Source organism: Hermetia illucens, chromosome 4 (assembly GCF_905115235.1).
Source record: "Hermetia illucens chromosome 4, iHerIll2.2.curated.20191125, whole genome shotgun sequence".
In the NCBI taxonomy this organism is placed as follows: Eukaryota; Metazoa; Arthropoda; class Insecta; order Diptera; family Stratiomyidae; genus Hermetia; species Hermetia illucens.
Window position 1 is genome coordinate 82238741 of NC_051852.1, and position 20143 is coordinate 82258883.

The 20143-nt window shown below is 39.7% G+C and overlaps 1 protein-coding gene across 1 annotated transcript in view; it reads right to left on the reverse strand.

Annotated features, from left to right (window-relative positions):
• LOC119655395 (major facilitator superfamily domain-containing protein 6) overlaps positions 1-20143 on the reverse strand; it is a 59372-nt gene that overhangs the window by 14656 nt on the left and 24573 nt on the right. The window contains exons 3-7 of the mRNA XM_038061272.1: positions 17436-17699; positions 17002-17235; positions 2899-3034; positions 2086-2841; positions 1618-2007 (exon numbers count right to left, since the gene is read on the reverse strand). Coding sequence (XP_037917200.1) covers positions 1618-2007; positions 2086-2841; positions 2899-3034; positions 17002-17235; positions 17436-17699 — 1780 coding nt within the window. The remainder of the gene's footprint in view (positions 1-1617; positions 2008-2085; positions 2842-2898; positions 3035-17001; positions 17236-17435; positions 17700-20143) is intronic.

Sequence of the window (20143 nt, forward strand, 5' to 3'; positions counted from 1 at the left end):
GAACGAGCTGACTCCGCCCCGTGATGTAATGGGGGTGGTTTTGGTGGGTAAAAATCCCACACGCTGGTGTGTCCAGACCAGTGTCTTGTGAAGATTTGCACTTCCTCAAAAAATAGACAGACAGACAAACGGACAGACAGATATTGAACCGATTTTAATAGGGTTTTGTTTTTCATACAAAACTTTAAAAAGCATATAATGTCAGAGAAACACATCTGCTGGATTAATTAACTCTGGCCGGTATACCGCGTCTCTGTCCGCAAAAAAATCTCCTCCTCGTAACTGTTCTTTGTTCTTAACATGGGCACTGCTATGGTAGACATCCAACACTATGCACTACTCTACGCGGATCGGCCGATTGCCAGCAAATAATTTAAATTTGGAATAAAAGCCGCATAAAAAACACGGTTTGCTTCTCATTCCAATGAAAACAGAGTTTGTGATGGTGGACCCCTGGAAGACTGGCAAGATCCCTCTCAGTGACAGTAACATTTCCACAACTTAGCACTTCGAACATCGCGAATCAGTACTCTCAACCGCTAGAGGGCTGTGCTATGAAACACGAAGTTATGATAAAGGCCTCTTCCATGGGACGGAAACCTCATCCGCACTGAATGTATCCCTTAGTCTCACTATCCAACGTAGTGAGAAACGGCCGAAACAGTAATTTTAATTTTAAAACCGCTTGACCCTACCCGGTCGCGCTTACGACTGACAGAAATCGAGCAAGCAGTCCACATGTTCCAGCTCCACTAAAGAACGAGCTAAAAGCTGAAAAAGAAGATAAGTAGCACAATTCGAGCTACACTTTGATAACCACATCTCACATTGGATTCTTTTTCACTCTAATAGATTTTTCCATATAGAATGCAAACGTCCAAAGAAGCCATTTTATGATTCCATTAAATCATGGTGTGTTTGAAAAAGGGAAGAGGTAGCCAGCTCTTGGCAAGTTTTCGAGAGGTTCGTAATTGCATATTACTTTACCGAATGCAACTAGAAAACATCTAATTTCCATTGTTGCACTGATAAACTCTTTTAAGGAAAAGGAAGAAAGAGCAGCTCTCCTAAATTCAACAATAAATTTATTTATGAGACAGTTGAAGACCATAAAATTGTTTCTCCAGGGCACACCGCATCAACTACCACTAAACATCATTGTAACCAGTTTTCAGAAAAGTATTTCAGTTCCATCCAGGACTCCCCGAGAAGCCTGCATTCCTGCTTCACTGCAATTTCTTAATGAGTGGCCCACTAATTGCCACTTGTAATGGTGTAATAATGGTGCTCACCCGTGTGCCTTTTAATCCAAGAAATTAGGGCACTGCTGATATTTACGATATAGTATCAAAATACCAAAAGTCGATGGACTAACCGCTTTTAAACTAGAACGGTTTAGCCGTTGTAGCAGTAACATATCCGCAATATCAAATATAAACGCGGCAAACTTTACAAAAGATCTGGTACATTGCTAATCTGCTCACACACTAAAAGGTAGAAGCACGCTTACTCAAAATTCAAATAAACTTTCTGGAAATCGGTACTATATGATATGATTCTCGTCAATATGTATATACGTATGTAGCACTGAAACTTCTCAAACTAATATCAACTTACTTGATGTGGATCTTCCGTGACTGGCAAATCTGAAACAAATCCATGCTCCTTTCGATAAAAATTGATGAATATAAACCCGGCCAGCACCAAGAGGCAGACAACTCCATATCCTCTAAATGTTGCGGTTGTTCCATAATAAGTTACGAACATTCCACCAATGACAGCGCCGCAACCTCGACCTAATCCATGATGAATACCCTGGAGAACTCCTTGTGCAGAGGACCTCAGCTGTTGTGGCGTATTGTGAGCGATATACGAGCAACATGCAGCCCAAACGGCAGCATGAGTAATGCCCTGCATAAATTCGAAAGGAAGCACCCACCAGGGATTCCGCAAGTATGATATATAGAGAAACCGCAAAACGTTTCCTACAAGACCTAAACATAGTACCTACAAAAAAAGAAACATTATTAAATCTACTCATATCTCGCATACAAATACGATTATTGCTTGTGGCAAATGACCAACCTTAACATGTCCTATTTGCGTAATCAACCTAAAGCTGAAGAAGTACGCGAAAATTTCAGAAATATGATTAATCACAGACGCGACTCCGAAAAGCGTTGGAGAACCACCATAATCCTGCAGGTGCCAAAACAGGAATGTGAAAATCAAACCAATCCCGAAACCCATAAACCATGCCACGAACAAGAAGGATGCGCACTTAAGATCCTTAAAGTGTTTCAAAACTGTCACCCACTCTGGCATCTCCCTCGTTGTTTGAGCGAAAACTTTTGTTTGCGAACCAATCGGCTGTGGTGGCGGTGCGGAGGTTTGCCCTGGGCCTACAGCTAGCGATGGCAAATTCAACTGAGCCGCCAATTGGTTTTGCATTTCATCTTCAACGCTAGGGGCTATGGTGACCTTTTCGGGTTCAGCCTCAACTTCTTCGACGTCATATCTGAATGTAATTTGTGTAGCGGTAATAAACGCGGCTGTCATTAACACAGAAAATGTTGCAAAACATATTGTATAGTTCTTCTCTTGCTTCTCAGGTCCACATGGATGATCAGGGAAAGAAGTTGAGTGATCGAGCGCTATTCCTACGAAGAACATTGCCAATCCCCAGCCTAAGGATCCGAACATTCGCTGATGGCCGTATTTATCAGCATCTTCACCTAGTAGTGTTATCACAGCGGAATCAGCTAACGTTATCGCGGGAGCACTAAAGAATTCACCTATGATTACTAACATAAGCAGTAGGAAAAACGCTTTTTGAATGTCCTGAAAGTATACCGGAAGATTAGAATGAATCCAAAAAGTATTGTACATTTACCTTACCGGCGTCCTGTAAACAATTGATGAAAACAGAGGACTAACCCAATCGTTATGTGCAGATTTGTTATAATTGCTAGCATAGTCAACATTAATTGGTGATTGTCCAGGTTCTACAAGGGGTCGTGCGGATCGAACTGGCCTAAAAGTTGAGTAGAAATGTATTAAAGCTAAATTGCTATATTGCATTCATATAATTTATAACTGTAATTTATATATATTAACAAAACACCTCTGGATCCCTTCTCCGATTCATTTATACCTAGGACAACCCGTCAAATGTGGGCTGAGGACGATATTCAAAAGCTGATATCAACGGTTTGACCACAGTGAGGGCTGCTTGGCAACTGCGCTTGATTATTATTTCATTTCTTTTTGCAACACTGACTTACTTCTGAACAATATTTTCCTTAAAGCTTTTTCGATTAATGGGGGTGGAAATCGTAAGAACACGCTGGCACCAGGTTTTAGGAAAGCGTGGGATTTTCAATTCAATTCTGCGTATTTTCGCTCGACATAGCTCTCAACACACGGAACGTTTAGCGAAGCAAGTCATCTCGACGCGAAACTTTCTACGACGCACGTTTCGACCCCGGATAATAATTTTTACTGAAGCGAAACCTTGCTACAATGTGTCGTCTGTCTGTCCGTCGGTCTGTCTGCCTGTGACAAACACTTTTCTCAGAAACGTCTACACCAATTGGCACGAAATTTGGTTGGAAGCTGAGAACTGTGAGCACTAACACATGCACTGAGTTACATTCTTCCACGTTGAGTTTAACGAGAGTCCGCATACATACAAAGGAGGGTGTAATTTTTTTTCACCAAATATAGTCGTGTGAGGTGTGAAATGAGCCTCTTAGTTTTGACATTTATTGGAAAGGCAGAGAGTGCAGAGTTGTAAAGCGATCATTTTTTTCATCAACACGTTCTCATAAACTACCCAACCAAAATATCGGAACAAAATCACGAAACTGCCTCTATAGGGTGGCATCAAAAGTTGTTGGTTAATTAACCCCTACCATTCCACGAGTGCCAAAGAAGGAGAGGATTTGGCAACGGAAGGATTTGTACCGAGCCTGACATATTGCGTGCCATCAAAAACCTTCCGCGGACGAAAACCGTCAAATAGCTAATGCAGTTCCTTGGAATTTGTGGGTGGTGTCAGTGATTTGTGCCAAATTGTGCTTTGCTGACTGCACCATTGTCAGACATGCTTCAAACGAAGCGGCAGCTTTACTAGTCTGAGGAAGCCATCTCGACCTTCAACGCTCTGAAAACGAGCCTCTCTTCGGCACCTGTCTTACACAGCCCCTACTTCTTCAAAACTTTCGCCATCCATTGTGACGCAAGTCAATTTGAAATAAAAACGATGTTGATGCATAAGATAGTGGAGGGATGGTATATTGCGATGGTATATGATAAAAGAGCTTACTTAGCCTCAGTGAAACTACATTGTTAGTAAACGAGAATGATTGCCTAAGGTGGAGACAGTTTGCAAATTTAGAGCGTACATAAAAGATACAACATTGGAAGTGGTAACTGACCATGCTTCGCTCAAATGACTGATGAACGAGTCAGACCTTCACGGTAGATTGGCCAGATGGGCATTGAAGCTTCAAAAATTCTCATTTATCATCAAACAGAGAAAGGGCTCACAACATCTAGTGCCGAATTCTCTATCTTGTAAGTATTCACCAAAGGAGATGAATGCTTTGGGGAGAAACAGGAATGCTGCAGAGATGGATTTTAATTCCCCACAGTTAACGGCTGGTCTGCTGGAACTTCCTTTATTTACGATCATACTAATTCCAAGGCAAGTCAAGCAGCATCTGATAAGTTTGGTAGTCCATTGCTTCCTTTTGCCACACATTAATCTTCTGTTGAATGAAATTTACCTTCGGCATAGGATCCTATTCTCTCCTCTTCGAGTTCAAATGGGTCAGAAACCGAAAGCTCTGCTTAAGGGGGTCATCCCGTGTGAAGGCCGTTTTTTTTCGCTTTTTTTAGAAATTGTTTGTGAAGAACTGGGAAAAGATGCAAACACGAATTTTTCACCATAGATTTACTAATATCTTGAGCGTGCCTAGTATGTTTTCCAGCCCGATCACATAGTCTGTTATTGAAATACAGAGCAATTTATACACTCATCTCCAAAAAAAGATGTTTTTCTGCTGCCACGCTAGAGGGCGCTGCGATCATCTTAAGTAAAGGGCATTTTAACGTGCACGCTTAACTACAGTCCGCAAACTAGGATTATTAAAAAATATTAGAAAATTAATTGTTGGTGCCGTGTTAAACTTTTTTTTTGAATTTTGGTGTTTTTACGGATTTTTCAATGAATAACAAAAAAACTAATGAATGAATCGCAATTATCCTAGTTTCAGGACCGTGAAATAGATAGATTTTGGGCTATGGTGGCAGCCGATTTTCAACATGCAGTTCCGAGAAAAACGCATTTAACAATTAATCTCTTATACATAGTCCATAAACGTTAGGTTTCTTCAAGAAACACATGTACAGTCTTGGCTTCAATTCTTCTCCTTTTAGCGAAGTCATTCGAACGTCATTCGGACCGATAAATACGCGCTTTATTACGGCGATCGACATAAATCTGAAATGTGACTTATAACGTGTTTAACACTATAATTTCCGAATGACTCCGAATATCAAAAAATCACTTTGCCCATCTATTCTACACTATATCTAGCTACAATTGATGGCAACAAAAAATTCGATTTCGCGGATCCGACACACGGGATGACCCCCTTATACTCGGGTGCTCGGTAATTCAGATTATATTAAATAAGTCAGATTATGCACTTTAATGTAATACCAACATGTCTTATATATGCGATGTGGTCAAGTGCAATACAGTATGTTAACGCAAAAGAAGTCTTGACCTACTACAACTTTGTTAATAATAGTGGGATTTATGCCAAATTTTCCAGCATAATGAGTCCTGAGTGTAATCTATAACTTACGATACGTTTCAATAGTATAGCCACACTACAAAATTGATCATCGTCTAATGAAATTTATATCATACTTCAAAGTGAATAATACTACTTCTAAGATGAATAGAAGATGAATGCATTTTAATTAATTTTAATTATGCATGTCCTAAACAAAATCGAAAAATTATCGAGAAAACGGAAGCTTGTCGCTTCAGGTATAAAAGGTTTTGTGTTTGCCTATGTGAGGAATGATGAATGCATGACATTTCTGTGTGTACACAGTTAAAAATTCAGTTACCCTCTATTTTTTAAAACGCCGTTTACAAAAATAATTTGACCTGGAAAACACTGTATTGATAATAGTAAAACACGCTTCCCACTAAAAGTTCAACATTATCAGCAAGTTCACCTAACATACAGTAGATATAAACAAGTCTGTATACTGGAAGCTGGACGCCTTGGATATAAAGGTTTTCTGCTCATCTTGTCTGAGAAATTTACTATGCATGTTTTTGCAATCGAATATAAAAGTTAAAAATATTCCTCGATATTTCCAAATCCGCCGTTCATGAGTTCGGTTTATACCATCATGACGTCATGCACGCCTTAGATTGCGATAAATTCACGTGAAATACACAGCTTTGACCTTCTCTAATTGTGTTAATAATGAAAGGATTTCAAACTTTTCAAAATTGTAGATGTAGATGTAGAGTGAATTTAGGGGGTTTTCGAGTAAATTTCTAAAATATGGTAATATGTTATTGTCAACTTTTTTTGGGCAGATCGGAATGGCATATATTTTGTAGCTTAGATTTTGCGCTCGCCCGAGATTATTACCCTGATTTCACTCAGGTATTCATTCACAGCTGAGTCGGTTGGTATCCGACGTCAAATCACGATACAAATCTCACTGCCCCCTATGAGATTTGAATCGTGACCTTCCGTACGAAGCATTGTGCTCTAACTACTCAGCTATCCCGACAACGTCATTTATTCTTGTTAATTAGGACGTCAGCATCTTATTCGTATGGCTTAAGATGCAGTTTGAATTGTTATAACTTTGATACTAATAACCGGATTTCCACGAAATTTGACAGTATTGGACGCGATGGGTGATGCAAGATAGTATTCCTAAGATAAACTTAAGGGAAGCTTTTAATCAATTTCAAAAGGTTGATAATAATACTGTGGCGGAACCAGCAACTTGCGTGTCAGATACACAGTGCGAATTGCGGTGGTCATGACATCGAAAACCAATTTTTGACAGCGAAAATGGTTTTTCCGTGTCAGTGCAGGGTGGAATCGGGACCGTATGGGTCATCGTTATTAATATTCAAAAAATAATTCTAAAAGTGTATCTTTATTATAAAACAAGGAATATTTTAGTTTATTTATTTTTAATTAAATCAATTCAATTCAATCCTAAGCGGAGAAAAATCACTAAACTTTTTTTTTCATGAGCCCAATCTGGACCAATCATCATTAAGGCTCATATTCTTTGAAAATAAGTTAGTGATGTAAAATTAAAAGCCCTCATTGAAAAATTGGAGTTGCTACACGTCTCGCAGTTAGAGAACTCTAGTTGCAACCTTCAGCGGAATACTGTCCGGTATTTTTGGCTTAACTTTTTCCAATTCTTAAAAATTGTCCACAATATATCTCTAATATAATGTCCAAATTTTATTGAATTTCAAATAATTCCTCCTACTAAAAAAAATCTTAAATTCTAGTTCTAACGCGGTTTCCCCCGTAATTGTACCAAGTTGACTATGGTTACCGAAAACCACTTTGTAGAGCACAACACGTGATCCACTCCTGGCTATACCATTTTTCCATACAATGGAACGCACGATAGGATAAGATAGTTTGCTTGGCTAACAGTAAATTTGACTTTTTTAAACAACTTGTTAATAATCATAGTAGGTTAGCTAATTATAACAACTTCTAGTTTATTGCTTAGCGGTTATGTTTTATTAGTAAAAACTGGAATTTTTAATAGTGCGGTTATATTTATGAAACGCCTTTTTTCGTTTTTAAGGTTTTGTGTGAAACAAAACATTATTAGGATCGATTCGATGTCTGTCTGTCACACCTGGCTGGACCGATTGTCACGAAATTTGGCGAGAGCGTGTAGTCTGAACCCCTCCCTCCCATTTTTGGGCAGGATAGGTGAATGCATTGGAGTGTTGGACTCCCAGTTCGGTACATCGTCGGACTACCACCTAAACACCTCCCCATCGCCAGAGAGCTAGCTTGGAACCGTTTATCACATTACTTCGGGCTAATCCCCGAACTCTCCCGCCTTGCAGGGCCTTCAAATTAGGGAATTCCTTTCACCAACGGCAGGGGAGAGGAGGAAGGGAACTGTCAGTTCAAGGAACCCCCTGCCATCCGGCTCCTCCACCGGTTGAGTTCTATCTTCTTAGCAACGAGAAGGTCCCGAACGTAATGGGCAACACGGTTCCACCTGTCAGCAGTCCTCAGCATCTCTTCGACAATGTTGTCTGGAGAGAGATCCCCTGTGTTTAAATAGAGCTGCTGGCGAATCCCATCCCTCCTTCGACACAAAAAAAAAATTTAATCGGCGTCGTCCAACTCCATTGCAAAACACACAATCCGGAGATCGTGTCTTTCCAATCTTATGCAGGTAAGACTAAAAACCTCCTTGCCCACTTAAAAATTGGGTAAGGAAATAGTCAGTCTCACCATGCTTCCGATTCAGCCAGGCACCTAGGTTGCCGATGAGCCGTGCAGTCCATCTGCCTCTAGTTTCATTTTGCCAAGAGAGGTGCCACTCCTCTTGAGTGTGTTGCCCTTCTTCACGAGCAACCACCTCCCTTGGCTCTCGCCACCCGTCCATCAGCGACATCAGTGATTCCGACGCGAAGGTTACGTCTGAAATGCATCCTTCGCAGCCCGGGCGCCAGAACGTGGGGATGGATCCGGTGTTTAGAACTACCAGTCCTGTTCCGCCATTTACAGAATTCGTTTCACTCTGGAGTCCGTGTGAGACATGCCCCACTCAAGTGTGCTGACATTGAAGTCACCCCCGACCAGGATCCGCCCCACGTTGGGTATCAGTTCAATTAGTACTTTCCGAAACTGGTCCCATATTTGATATTAAATGTAACTGATCTCATTCTCAGAACTTATCTGAAAAAATCACAAATCTAGGCATCAAAATACATTCCGTTCGGATATCTGAACAAATAAAGTTAAATTATTTAGCCGGAGACCCCCCTCAAGTTCATGCTAGAAGTACAGAAGTGGCACTAGTATAAGGGATAACATAAGACATAACTTCCAAAAGTTTGAAGAAAATCCGACGATTATTAATAAAGTTATAGAAGGTAAAACTTTTACATTTTATGTGAATTTCATGCATTCCAAAATGTGTATGACATCATTGGGTTTTAAGACATATACGAATGGGAAAATGTGCGTAGGAAGTTTCTCACATAAGATGAACACAAAAAACCTTTACTCCCAAAGCATCACTTCCGGTATTCTGACCTGTTTCTATTCTATGTACAATATGAGGAGATACAGAGGTGGACAGACTGGCACTGAACTGATTAAAACGATAGTTATTGTCCGCCATAAAGGTAGTCTGATAAGATTTACTGACTTCTTTGAATAGAAATTATAAAGGAGACCCTTTCTCGCCCACAAAGGGAATCGTGAATGTGTGTGATTCTCTTTTTTCTCTTCTTCTCTTTGGTAACTCTATTGTGCATTCTGCTTCCCTTAGAAAGTGCACTAATCCGCCTGCTTGCCGTTACTACTGTTTTTCCACCATATAGGAAGGACGAGACTGGCAACTGTATTAATGGCCATAACTTTATTTTTCCTAAACAATTCAGTTTTGTTCATGATGAAAATGGAAGTTTTTTGAGATGTTGGCGTAGAAAAATCAAATAGATAAAGTGGTAAGGCAAGACGAGAGACATAAGCAACTGGTCGATATTGTGAAAAGCAAAAATAATCTTATTCCTTGGACGAGATATATTCGGATAGTCTATGGTAAGTACGTCCGTGACGTGTACGTGATTAGATGGTTATTCTTTTCCACCAGTATTTTATTTTAATAAGCAGAGGCAGTCGCATAGCGCTCAAGTGGATTCCGGAATATTGGTCTATGCATATGAAAATAGAATACTAATAGAAAAGAAAACCTCTTAAGGGGGTCATCCCGTGTGAAGGCCGTTTTTTTTGCCTTTTTTTGAAAAATTATTTTAGAGGACCGGATCAAGATAGAAACGTGATTTTTTTCACCATATATTTGCTGATATCTCTAGTATATGTGATAAATTTTTCAGCTTGATATCATAGCTAGTTTCGGAATACGTGTCAATTTATGGTGCATAAATCTCCAAAAAAAGGTGTTTTTCTGCTGCCACGCTGGAGGGCGCTGTGTTCATCTGAGGAAAAAAACTCAACGGCATTTTAATATGGACAATATTTCACGGTCCGCAAAATAGGATAATTAGGAAATATTAAAAAGTAAATTTTTGGTGGGCTTTTTAACTTAATTTTTTGGATTTTGGTGTTTGTTTACGGCTTTTATTATGAATAAAAAAAAAACGACCCATCCGATTGCAATTATCCTAGTTTGCGGACCGTAGAAATATGTATGAAAGCAGTCGTGAAAATTTCAAAGAATGTGGTTGGATAGATTTGGAGCTATGGTGGCAGCCGATTTTCAAGATGCAGTTTTGAGAAAAACGCATTTGAAAATTTAAATGTGATTATCAACAGTAAAATTTTAACTCACCATTAATCTGCTATACCTAATCTATAGGGAGCACCCTCCGTTTCTTCAGAAAAGTCTTATAAGGCCGACTATTGCTATCTGGTTTCAATTCTGGCGCTTTTAGCGAGGTCAGTCGATCGTATTTCGGACCGCCAAATTCGCGCTTCATTACGGCGGTCGACATAAACCTGACATATGTGACCAACTTGACATCCCATTGCCACTAGGATTTTGAGAATGTCATTGAATCCTTCATTGAAAATAATTACAGCCAGAAAAGTGGCTATTTCTACGACCTTGGCCCCAGAATGAAGGTGTTCAGGAGCGAAAGTCCAGATTAATGCATTTATTGACTCATTGTTATTCTGGGTCTCTGCTCCTAAACATCTGTTCAAGAGATCATCTCGTGACAAATCTTCGTAGATTTGTTTGATGACTGTTTGAACTTCTTCAGTCAAAGGTGCCTTCTCGTGGTGGAAACTATCCAGTTCTCCTTTAGCTTCCGCTTTGCGCCATTTGCACCAGCTGTCCTCGCCTGCTGGACAATTTTGATGCTGTGGATTTTCGTCTGCAGAACGTTTATGGAAGAAAGTTGCCCAAATTTCTTGCTTCATTCCTTCTATCGAATTTGCGTGTCGATGAATAGCTAGCCCAAAAAATTAGTGAAGTCGTTAATAACCTTATCAGTAAGTTTTCCAGCCCCTTTTCCACCAATGCCTTTGTGATTCTTCTTTGCATTTCTAAGCCGCGTTCCCATTCTTTTCTCGATACGTCCTACGCATTCCTTTTTTACTACTACGTATATTTTATTATTTGCAGAAAGTTGCAGAAATACCGGAGAAAACTCCAGCAAAATCCAATATACAATATACAAAACTTGTCGCAATTGGAACATCCATGTTCATGCTTGCTAAAAGTTTCTTTGTTGATGTTGATGCCAAGTCCTTTTTCTTCTCTGATAGGTATCGATTCCCGTGAAATACTTGTTCTTTAGTGCGAGCATGATGTTGAACGTTAAAGCGATCTCCCTTCGTACGATCCATTTAAAAAAATCACTGAACACACAAACAGCACAATACTTACAACAAAATATAACTGAGTATAGCTTGAAAGCCTTTCAGTGCTCACTCTAGACTGGATTATCCTTTTTATTCCAAACAGCAAATAAGTTTAGACAATTGGTTTTCCATCTTTTTATATTATACCTGAGTTCGAATTTATAAGGCTCAGGTAAAAAACTAACAGGTAAAAAAAGATTCGATGCTCTTTCTCATCGAGTACTCTAGCCGCGGCTGCAAACTCCTTACCTGTTTAACACTGTAATTTCTGAACGAGTCGGAATATTGGAAAATCCCTTTGCCCACATATTCTCCACTATATATAGATACAATTTATGCAAAAAAAAATCGATTTCTCCAACCCGACACACGGGATGACCCCCTTAATTATTTTTACTAATTTGGATAGGTAATAATATAGTTGTAATGATTACACTGGACGGCTTTAGCCAAGAGTTGAATGTTTTATAAACTGACGCTTTTCAATTGCCTACTTCTTAAGGGCTAGTTAAATATGATTATAGTTGTATCAGCCAAAGCCATTTCTGAAAGGATGTAGTAAACGTATAAGGCGGTCTTATTTTCAGAAAGCAACCAAAAGAAAAATCCTAAATAGATCATGGTGAAACAATTGAAAAAGTTCTCCAGCCTCCCCATTTAGTTAAATTAGGTTCATTTTTTTCATAGTGTTAAATTTTGGAAATTTATTCAAAATCCCCATTAAGCTCATCATTGATGAACAAAATTGGCATCAACACAACTCATTGTAGATAACGCAGCTTGATTGGATCGATAGGCTGAATCGAGACCTTATTCGCCAGAAGAATGCACCTTCCGATCTTACCGCAGCACACCTAAATAAGCAAAAGAACAGGTGTCTTCCTTTCGTTTTAAGCATATATCTTTTCTGAGCTTTCATTTCATTGATTAGGCATACTTATTTTGCTGCATAGTTTAGTACCAGGGACGTGACATAGTGTTTGCGTCACTAAAGTCATACGCTACTATTAGGAAAGATTAAAACAACAGCTGTGATTCCGTACCACTTGTCACTACTTTTTGGAATATAGGGCATCGCGCAGTCCTTTTGAGTTTCATTATCATAACATTTACTGCTGCACAAGTAATACAGCAAAGAAATAAGTAGAATTTCTTCGAAAAGTGCGCAACAACGCCAAACCAAAAGATATTGCATTAGATGTCAAAATTTGGGGATAGATTGGCACGCAGAATATATTTTAGGAGGCAGCCCTGACTATTCAAGGCACGAAAAAGAAGGCAAGGAAGCGATGAAAAGAGATCATCCAGATATAAGCAATCTCACGGTGGGAGTTTAATCTTTCAACTTCAGAAGACAAAAATTCTCCTTTGTTACTGTCTCTGAGAACGCAGCGACTTAACATCTTGGTTGGCAGCAAATAAAGATGGGGTGGATCATCTGCATGATAAGACAAAGGGTAGTTATGACTGGCTAGTTGTTTGAATGCTGGTCCTACGAGCTGATAACCGTTCTAGGTCTATTTGGAGGAGATATTAATAAGAGAGCGTGTCCCAGGACACACAGAATTTGGATGATGGAGTCGGGACTTATTTTCCTATATATCGGTAACGCTCCGATATTCTGCCGCCCTGTTTAGGGAGGCTATTCGTCATATGACCTTTGCTATGGAGTCCTTATTGTCAGCGGTGCAACAATGAGGGATGTTGAAAGATTTTACGGCCACCGAACATCAGAATATTTCTTTCGAAGCGACAAACGGTTTCTCACAATGTCACCCAGCAAATACGTGTCAGGTAAAACACCAAGAAAATCGACGCTGGCATACTTGCAGAAGCTCTCTCAAGAAGGGTCTATGAAGCAGCTGCCTCACACTTCGGCGGATTATACAGTGGCCAAGAGGGCAAGGTAGATATGAAGAAACGCACAAAAACAAAAAAAACTCTGCTAGAAAATCAGCAGGCAAAAAAAAAGGAGCTGCTGGCGGGAACAAGACAGTGGCAATGACAGGGATACATTAGGACTAAATTATTTTTTTTGTAGGGTGGGGTAGGTGAATGCATTTAAAGTGTTGGCCTCCCGCAACGGTACGTCGTCGGAGCTAGCCTGGAACCGTTTGTCATATTACTTCGGTCTAGTTCCCGAACTCTTCCACATTGCGGAGTCTTCACATCAGGGAATTCCTTTCACCAACGGAAGCGGAGAGGAAGAAGGCAACTCTCATTTCAAGGAATCCTCTGCCATCAGGCTCCTCCACCGGTCGAGCTCTATCTTCTTTGCAATGAGAAGAACCCGAACGTAATAGGCAACACGACTCCACCTATCAGCGCTCCTCAGCATTTCCTCGAAAATGTTGTCTGAAGAGAGTGGGCTAAGATATGGAAGCAATTGGAATGGAAATCGTGCAAATACTTTTCCTGACCAACCGATGCGAACTGATGGGGAAGTACGAGAAGCATTTGCTCTTTACTGTAAAGGAACTGGAACGGGCGTTCTGTCGATGAAGGACCGGGACTGACAGTACTTCTAGTGCTAAAGCCTGTATTTAGGTATAAACCGAATTTACTACTTAGCGCGTGCAACGCGCGTTTGACAAAGGGTGTTTTTCCCTGGCGTTGGAAGTCTGTTAGGCTTGTGCTGATAAGCAAAGGCGAAGGTCTTTTCAGTATGTTGGGCACAGCGGGAAAAATGCTTGAGAAATTCATTGAGCCATGATTGACTAACACCGTACGCGATGGGGACACTTCTTACCAAAACAATACGGTTTTAGAGCTGGGCCATCCACTATTGATATGATTGAGGAAGCAGTCCAAGCGGTGGGACTGACTAAGGTACACAGTCGCCATTGTCGATGAGTGGTGCCCCATGTGACACTAGATATAATAAACGTCTTCAATTCTGCGAGGTTGTGTGATGTGCAGTAATAATAGTAATGTAGCAGGAGTTACTCCGATCACTCTCAATGCCCAAGGGCAGAGAACTATATACCTCAGAAAAAAAAGGGAAATAATCAAGCCGGTGATTCTGAAGAGCATGCTCGCAACCTCACCACATAACAACAAAGAGACTGGAGGGTTGAATGGACCGCCCATCTCCTCAGAAACTTGGTTGAAAAAAAACGGGTGAGGTTGAGTATTCCCCAAGGAGACTGTATTCAGGAGGCGCAAACCCAGTAGCGAAGGGGCACGGAATGTTATTGTGTATCTTTGGGGTAGGGGCGGGTAGCTAACTGTCCCGTAACCCATGTAGTTAATGTATTGTCGTGTCGGTGTGTCGATGGTGGTTAGATAGTTTTCTTGTGTATACTCCGCTGCTCAGCGGAGGCAGATATGTTCAATCTTACCTGCCTACAATCGGGAAATCACTGTAGCCCGAAAGCATGTGTTGTATGTTGCCTACCACAGCTGTTTATTCTGCAGAAATATGGGAGTCCCATCGTCTGCCGCCGGAAAGGAGCTAAGTTCCTCCGGTTAGCATAATTGAGGCCAATCTAAGACACATGGCATGTTACACTGAATGCATTTTCAAGGTAAAAAGAGGGCGATGCATTGGAGAGATGATAGGGTAGCTAAGGCTGCTTGAACCACAGGGTGTGTGTTTCTACACTAAACAGGCCTGGCCTGAAGTATTGTGTGAAATGGTTCCGGATTAGTGTCTTAGATGCCAAAGGGGAGTGTTTTTTTCCGGTGGCCTGCCTGAGGTAGGAGTCCACTTTGCGCATAAATGCGTTTCACGGCAAGATGATTAATTCAAATCCAAACAATTTTGTGATCGAATAATAAATCGCCGCCGATAAATTATGAAAATATAAAAACCTTTTCCCATTATCGTTGTATTTCCTAAGACAATATTTTTCCGTCTTGTGCGTAACTCCTGGATGGCATCGTATTTCTCAAAGCATGCTATTTTCGAGTTCTAGTTCTATCCAGTTCTAGTTCCAGTTCGATTTCTATTCAGAGTTCCATCACCTTCGATGCTCGCAGTTCATCGTTGGCTGAAATCAATAGTGCAAAAGACTCAAATTGTTCGTTTGTCGGCAGGTCGCTGTTGCTGACGGCGATAGTGTCTATTTCATTTAGGTCAGTCGTTAGTGTTTATTTAGATTCAATAGCAGACCGGCTGCTTGATCCGATCTTTGTACTCCGTATACTGCTACAACCGACTCCTGCCGAAAACTGGAAGATTTAAGAATTTCGAATAATAATGATTTCAGTTAACGATCAACTCCGAACAGTAAACCTGGTTGCGGTGACATTGCCCTACTGAAGTTCTTCAACAAACGGCGTGTCGCCTTCTACGGTTTGGAGTGGTGACCAATGAATGCTACCTCGCGGTAAAGGAGGTAAGTCATTACTTTGGGTAAGTGGCATAACACGCTGTGATCATTGATGTGGTCCGTATTGAGAATATTGGTTCCCTGCACCCAATTGACTGCGGTCTTCTAGCGATTCCATCTCGTCAACCCACTCGATAGCAAAGAAATTTCGACTGGTAATTGTTAAAACTTCGTTCGCAACTTTAAGCTTTAGACACCATGATAATAATGAAGGGAGCGAATATCTTAGAAGAAAACATATCTTAACTACGAGAACTCCAAGGCTTAACACTACATGAAATATGTTAGGCAGGGGCGAGGGAGAGAACTGATAAGCCGAAGGCCAAGAAGGTTCCAGAATAACCCGGCTTTTAATTTTTCCACGAACGGGTGGTCAAGTGAGACTGTAGACATCGGTTGTGATGCCCAAAAAGAGCGTGCGTAATCCACCTCCAACTACTCGCACGTTCTGCTAAGCTATAGACAAAGTATAATGTCCCTCAAGTTAGAGATTGTTTCTTAAACTACAGGGCAGAGGCAATCATTTTGGAAAGCCTTCTTCGATAAGATACAGAATAAAAAACAATTGTGTCCCTTCAATTTAAAAACCAATCTTTCATTTTTAAATCGTAAAATGAAAAACTAAACAACAAAAATGCGAATCACTAATGAAAGCAATATTATTTTCGATAAGAAATTAAAAATAATCTAACCGCCCACTGAAGACAATTATTCGAAAAGTTCTCAACTTCACGCTCACGTTTCACGTCCATGCCAGATATTCAAATATTGAAATTGGAGATAATGGAAAAGAAGGAATTATTCTTCAAGGACAAATAAACCAGATGAATATACAATCAAAAAGGAAAATTAATGAAGGTAAACAACTTAAAAAGTTTACACAAGGATCCAATCGGATGTAGGACCGGGGAAAATTGGCCAAAGATTCTTCAGATAAGAATCCCTTAAACACAAAGCTCCTTTGGATGAAATAGATAAAATCTAGCGAATCATTAAATTGTACTTACCGCGAGTGGTGAGCCAAATAGTCCGGGTCATGCGTAATATTGATGTGATCCAAATGGTTGACATGTTCCACAGACCGCTTTAACACCTTGGGGAATGATGGATATTTCAATAAATATGTAGAATTTTGTCGTTCTATGCACATTGTCGCCTCGGGGCGGATGAATCCCAAAGGTAAAGTAAAAATTACCCACGAAGCCAGTGAAGCGAGCAACAGCTTCTTGCCATTTTTCCATCTACAAAAAGAAAGTCAGGAGAGAAAATCATTTATCCCCTTTTTATACGCACAAAAAGCAGCAAGCATAATATTCAAGTGATGCTTAACGCATCCCAACATCTCATGCCCCATTCAAGTCATCGTCGAGCGTTTAAGACGTTCTTGATTTTTTTATGAGAACAAGGATAATGAAATCCTCTTGTCACTCCGTCGTCATACCTGTCAGCGTAAGAGCCCCAAAATGGAGCGGAAAGAAATTCCACGAATGGTCTCGTACCAATTAAGAGACCACATTGTCCTGGGTTCATACCCATTTGCTTGAAGTAGACGCCCATCAATGGAAAAAGCGATCCGAAGGCCGAATAAAAGCAGAAGTAGAAGCTCTTGACGGGCAACAATTCCTGGTCGACAGTCCCGCAAAACATTTCAATGATATCCGATTTTCCACGGATTTTATGCGTTGCTTCCTTTGGTTGGGGGTACCTAAGAATATTCAAATAAGAAAGAGGATTGAAAGTTAGTATTATGGTTTAGTTGGAAAACACATACCCGAAGAAAATGATGACAACTTCATAATTACCTTTCGAATTAAAGACTTTACACAATTTAAGTTTTAATTAAACGGAAATAACCACGAAAATGTCGTATTCTCCGTGACTAATTGTTTTGGAAAATGAGAACCGGAACATTGTTACTTCCCCAATTTTACCCGTCTTATTATTTATTACCACCCTCCACCGCTTTAATTACAATTCTCTTTACGCAGAGAATGCGATAAAATTGATTTAATCCAAAATTAGTAGCCGAAACCCACCATGCAAAAGTATTGTGTTTATGGGTTTGCAGTTTTCGGAAGTATTCATCTAGGAAGATACTCCAAGTAAACCGAAGATGTACGATTATACACCGCGTTATCCCATCTGAAAGGAACGCCAATGCCCTTAATGAACAGTAAGTAATAAGTGATTTACTCTAGCGTTCGAATTCTATATTTATAACTGAAAATCTTGGAGATGTACGGGGAACCGAATGTCACAAATGGTTAATGGAAAACATGGACGAGAATCAGAGGAAAATGAAAATGAAAAATTAACTAAAAGCTGGTTCGAGAGATTACAGACCAATCACATGAACCTTCACATTCTGAAGATAATGTAGGAAACATTGTAGGTCCATTTTTAGTCCCGATATGCAAAACTGGAAAATAAAATGAAATAAAAACCAAGGAACAGGAAGTTTCCATGGTGATGTCGTTATAAGGAGTTTGGATGTTTCTATTTATATATATATGCCATAGTTAAATACTCCTTTGTATATTTCAAACCTACATAAGACACAATTATTGCCTTCATTTTAAAAAGGCAAGAATTACACCTTATCGCATATTTTTTCAAATGCATAGTATATGTATATTGCAACTCAGTTTGTCTGTGCTCTTCTATTTGCTGTAACTTGGTAAAAATTTTGAATTTCTATCGGAAAAGTTCGAATTTCTAATCTTAAAATACATCTAAAAAAACAGCCAGAAACGGGTTCGCCGCCAAAGATATGAAAGGTTTTATTTGCTTCTTATGTTAGTATATTTAAATACAAAACTACCCCATTTGTATGTAGCCCGTAATATATATGAATATTTAGGATGTCAAACTACTCACTTTAGTATGCATTACATCCATTTTTATGACTCTAGGATAAACAGAAGGAGGGTGTTACAGTCAATTTCCCAGAAAGATAGTATTCTACTATTACTAACTTAATTTAAGGGGGTCATCCCGTGTGAAGGCCGTCTTTTTAGCTTTCTTTAGAAATTTTTTGTGGAGAACTGGATAAAGATACAAGCAGGAATTTTTCACCATAGATTTATTAATATCTTAAACGTGCATAGTAATTTTTCCAGCCCGATCGCATAGTTCGTTATTGAAATACAGAGCAATTTGTACACCCATCTCCAAAAAAAGGTGTTTTTCTGCTACCACGCGAGGGGGGGCTACGATCATCTTAAAGGAAAAAAGTAAGCGGCATTTTAAGATCAAGATTTAACTACAGTCGGCAAACTAGGATTATTAAAAAATATTACAAGCTAAATTTTTGGCGCCATGTTAAACTTTTTTGTGAATTTTTGTGTTTTTTATGCATACTGAATGAATCGCAATTATCCTAGTTTGCGGACCGTTGAAATATGTTCTGAATAAGTCCTGAAAATTTCAAAGAATTTCGTTTGATAGATTTTGGGCTATGGTGGCAGCCGATTTTCAAAATGCAGTTTCGAGAAAAACGCATTTAAAAAGTAGAATGCGATTTTTAGCCATAGAATCTTAACCACGATCGACATAAATCTGGCATGTGACTTATAACGTGTTTAACACTATAATTTCCGAACGACTCCGAATATTAAAAAATCACTTTACCCATATATTCTACAAATCGATTCCGCGGATCCGGCACAGGGGAACCCCTTAAGTAGATATCGATATGGAAAGTATGTATGCCTAGATACCGTATAGACGCAGCTTCATGTTTTTTTTCTTCAGATTTTTCGGTTTGGTAGTACCTGAGAATGCGTCCATTAAAGAAATCATCTCTCGACCCATCAAACTTCCCACGTTTCCCACAAATGTCAAAACTAAGACTGGCTTCTTAAAATCGAGGCCTTTCATTTGATGTCAAACATGACTATATTCGGTAAAAATAATGCACAACCCCCTTTTGCATAGATGTTACTGACTGTATGTGTGGCCGTTTACAATTCCCACCTTCCCATCGAATTTCATGTCAATTCGGACGGACAGAAATTGAACCAATTTTAACAAGGTTTTGTTCCACAAAAGAAAACTTCAAAAATCGATTTCTGCAAACCGCATAGGAAACCCCCTTCAAATAGAATTGTTTCAGTAACTGTTAACGTATTGGTATCCTTACTGAATCAA